This window comes from Cibotium barometz, chromosome 65 (genome assembly GCF_041138505.1).
Source record: "Cibotium barometz isolate CiBa-2024 chromosome 65, ASM4113850v1, whole genome shotgun sequence".
Lineage (NCBI taxonomy): Eukaryota > Viridiplantae > Streptophyta > Polypodiopsida > Cyatheales > Cibotiaceae > Cibotium > Cibotium barometz.
The window spans coordinates 30,619,106-30,623,500 of NC_141110.1; the positions used below are offsets into that span (position 1 = coordinate 30,619,106).

At 39.9% G+C, this 4,395-nt stretch overlaps 1 protein-coding gene across 1 annotated transcript; it reads left to right on the forward strand.

The window, feature by feature from the left end:
- The first annotated feature begins 735 nt into the window (after positions 1-735).
- Positions 736-1,652, forward strand: LOC147603174 (uncharacterized). The gene has a single exon (XM_086797286.1). The coding sequence runs from the start codon at positions 775-777 to the stop codon at positions 1,333-1,335; it is 561 nt and encodes a 186-aa protein (XP_086653412.1). The 5' UTR covers positions 736-774; the 3' UTR covers positions 1,336-1,652.
- The last annotated feature ends 2,743 nt before the right edge of the window (positions 1,653-4,395 follow it).

Below are 4,395 nucleotides of genomic sequence, written 5' to 3' on the forward strand. Positions count from 1 at the left end.
TCTTTCCGTATTGTATCTTGGTTTAGGGATTATGCTTCTCCATAACTTTTTCTTTATATTATATTTCTTCTTTTTTTAAAAGGAAAAATTGAACTTATTTGATTCGCTTATGAGATTGATTTAATTGTCATTCACTTGTTAAGGTGATTATGACAATTTGCAGGACAGAATACATGCACGCACATGCATACATACATGCAAACATAAATGTAGATGCACAAGTAGAAGCAGACATAGACGTACATGCGTGCACACGCGCGCTCACACACCCGCACATGCACATAGGAAGCTGAGGGAAGATTAGATATGGAGATGGAATACTAAGAAGGTTATTAGATATTTTCTTAAACAACATTTTTGAAATGTGAGGCATTCCAATCAAGCTTCAAATTTGAAGCCCAAAGCAAGGTTTCACCATACCTTTTCCTCTTTGCTTTGGCTTAAGGATGCCACCTTCCCATTTATTTTAAGAGCTTCAGCTCTTATCTATTACATATTAACAATGGACAACCAAGGTAGAAGGAGAGGAGACAGAAGAGAAATCATGGATTTCTAAAAGATAAGAAGAAAAAATCCTTTTGATTGACCTTTTGTATTCCAGCTTCTGTTCTTTTCTTAATGTCTTTTACATACCGCAACAACAACGCGCGTATTGAGTATTAGTATCCCTTACTAGATATAATAGAATTTCAAGACCCTATATATATCTCGAGATAAATCCCCCTTTCCCACCCCCACCACACACACACACACACACACGCACGCACACACACCATGGATCCTCTCAGCTTCTTCCGCGCGATAGAATCCCGCCCGCCTTTCATCCTGCAGAGCGGCCTCCACGGCCTCCAGGGCCTCAACGGCCTCAACCCCTTGGCCTCCATCAACGGTATCAGCCTCGAGCTTCCACCCAACGCCCACGGCCACAGCAAGCTCGCCCGTGAGGAGGCCGTCCTTGAGGGCAAGGTCGTACAGATCATCGTCTCCGGCGAGTGGGAAACCCTCAAACCTAATTCCGGCAGGTCCGTAGCCGTGGGCGGCCACCACATATGTGTAGCTTACCATGATGACACAAACTCTGGCTTCCGATTCTGGGAATGGCATGGACACATCCTCATGTTCGACGACGAGACGGGTTACACTCCGGAGTATGTGTACGGCAACTACTTCCAGCCCCTGCTGCAGCGGAAGGAGGATGATTTGGGTGATGGCAATGTGAATGTGGTGAACGGCGTCGGTCTCACTGGTCTCATCAACAGTGATGATAACACAAATCAGGTCGTACATCGCAATGTCAAGCAGGTACCTTCCGCATCTAGGTTCGTCAAGAAGTGACATCTTCTTGTGGTTTTTGGTCTTTGCCTGATGATGGTATGGCCTCCCCCCATGCCGGTGTCAGCTACCTGTCGCTTGTAAGATGTTTCTGCATTCGTTTGTACGTCGATTAGCTGCCCCATCTCTTTTGTGAAGGTCTGAGTATGTCTGCGTAGCCGCTATGTAGTCTCCTTTCATGAAGGTCTGGGTAGGTCTTTGCTTCCGCGATGTAGCCACACCTTGCTTGTAGACTTCATCTTCCTAGAAGATAGACAAAGGGAATCATGCCCTCTTTGTAAAGGACTTTGATGACGTATTGGGAGCACCATCCTTATTTATCTTTACACAAGTGCACGGCGTTTCTTTTTTCATATTTTGCTAATCACACTGTGTGGCCTTTGTGTATGGTGTCTTTTCACAGTGTATTGTACGTGATTACTTTTTACAATGTATTGTGCCTTGGAATCTTTCACAGTACCTTCACAGTACCTTATTTAGACTTTTGGATGTATTCTTTGGTCAATAGATTAGTTTCTGCAGAATATACTTTAGATTGTTGCATGGTGAACCACTTCTTCGGTTGTGATTCAGCTGTGGGTGTTTCAAGTGTATGCATTATGATGAGAGGTTTCTCTCTATGAGAAGTGTAGACAAATTGTATGGTCTATACAGACGGTCCAAATGAAAACTTGTAATGGCTATCAAATAACACGCTTGATTAGGGTTTGGTTCTTTCAAAGTAAAATCACCGAGTATAGTCATGTGAACAAGCCAACGAAAATTGGTCTTATGGGCACACGTGTTTGATCATCTGGACCATGGTTGCAAGAGTGCGTTCCATGTGACAGATATTGTGAGATCACAGTTCACACATACAGTGAGAGCGCATTGCTGATGCACCCTCAAGAGGGAAATCGGCGGAGAGCGAATTCGACAGCTACTGCAAGAGGCTGTAGTTTTGTAGGTTTTGCGTCCGGATGATCAAGCATTTTCACATCAGGCTTATGCAGAAGAAAGCACGAGAGGCCTTTCTGTTTCAAAACACTCCAAGAGTAAACCCCTCACTTTATTGTGGGGAAAAGGAAGGGGGGTTTCATGAAATGAGAAACCTATGTATCGAGCGAGGATTGGTTTTCTTACTCTCGGTCTTCAGTTCAAGGACTGTAAAACACTCATCTTCTCACTAGAAAAGAACACTTATTCTCAAAACGTGCATCATGTTCCATAAAGCAGTTTTCACAGGCATAGAGCTTCGGTACATATTCTTTTTGAATGGACTCTTGAAACTTAGCTCTGGCACCTATTCGTATTGAATCAACACGTGAGAGAAGTTGCAGAGAGAACTCCAGAGCCTTGGGGTTTCTCATTAATTGATGAAAAAGGTACGCATGTGAGTATCTACTAAACACTCATCAATGCTAAAATCTAGCAACAAAATAAAGTGGGTTGCCCATAGGTGATGTTCAGGCGTTCGGCAATCAAGTTTGAGTTTTTCCTAGCTCTCTCTTCCCCATTTTCCTGTGTCCTCCCTTACATCTCTCTCTCTCTCTCTCTCTCTCTCTCTCTCTCTATATATATATATATATATAGAGGAGTGGGTTGCCCATAGGTGATGTTCAGGCGTTCGGCAATCAAGTTTGAGTTTTTCCTAGCTCTCTTTTCCCCATTTTCCCGTGTCCTCCCGTACATCTCTCTCTCTCTCTCTCTCTCTCTCTCTCTATATATATATATATATATATATATATATATATATATGTATGTATGTATGTATGTATGTATGTATGTATGTATGTATACATACTAGATCAAAGTATTTCCTTGTTAAATTTCATGCAAGTTCTACAAATGGGCATTGAAAGAACACTATTTCATTCAAGTTCTACAAATGGGCATCGAAAGAACATTGTTTCAATAGCTTTCTTTAATCTGTCATATTGGTTCTTTTATTAATCTATGACAAGCTACCATATTCCATGCTAAAACTATGGACACGTGCATACTAGAAGAAACCATATAAATAGAGGCACACAATGAGTGGAAAATGAGAATCAATTGTTAGTAAGATTCGATAATATTATGTACACGTTGGTGGATAGGAGTTGCGGATAACGACACAACCCAAAACGCATTAGATGAGTTCATTGTGATCGGACCTAATGCAAAAACCTACAAGGAGTTGTCCAAAGGACTACGGTGTACACACATACCCTTCTGAAGCCATGACGGCACCAGTGCGTAGACAGCTGTTGTAGTCGCACTTGAGGCAAAAACTTCCAAGGAGTTGTGTGGAAGAGAATTGTCCCAAAACTAGGTTCATTTGATCTTGGTATGCATGCTTTGTCCACTTGCATGTAGGCAAGTTGGATACATTATTTTGTGTGAAGATTGTCAGATGTCGTTTTCAATCTAGAATTTGATTAATATAACATTTTCTAAATAATTGAAGGATTGAACCGAAGTAGTTTCAGAAGGGCACCAGTGCACAAACATCCAAAAACCGGTCAAATTTGTTCACATAAATATCGAACAAATGTCTTGGAATCCATGGAATTTTAGTCATTAATTATAAAAAACACATGGTTTTAGTTTTGTGTGTCTTTTTGAGTTGATATATATATATATACATACATACATATATATATATACATACATATATATATACATACATATATATATATACATACATACATATATATATATATATATGTATATGTATATATATATAAATAAAGTAGAGGCATTAAGAATAGGTGAATAACTAGAAACTAATATGCTTGGGTAGCCTTATCCTCTTGTACAAGTGCACGAGTGTGCTCAAGTAAACATGAAGTTAAATTCATACTAACACAAAATGTTAAAAGATAAAGCATTGTTTAAAATTAATAAATCTTTTCTCGAATTTTGAGATATCGAGATATCAAGATATCATGTAAAATAGAAGATATAAATGGACGTTCCATTTGTTGTTGATTAAGAATGTTTTATATTAATGATTGCATGAATGAATGTGCTCGAAACATACCTTGCTGCGGTCCATAGCTATTGTTGATGACTTCAGTGTTGTATGGACCTAGCTGATGT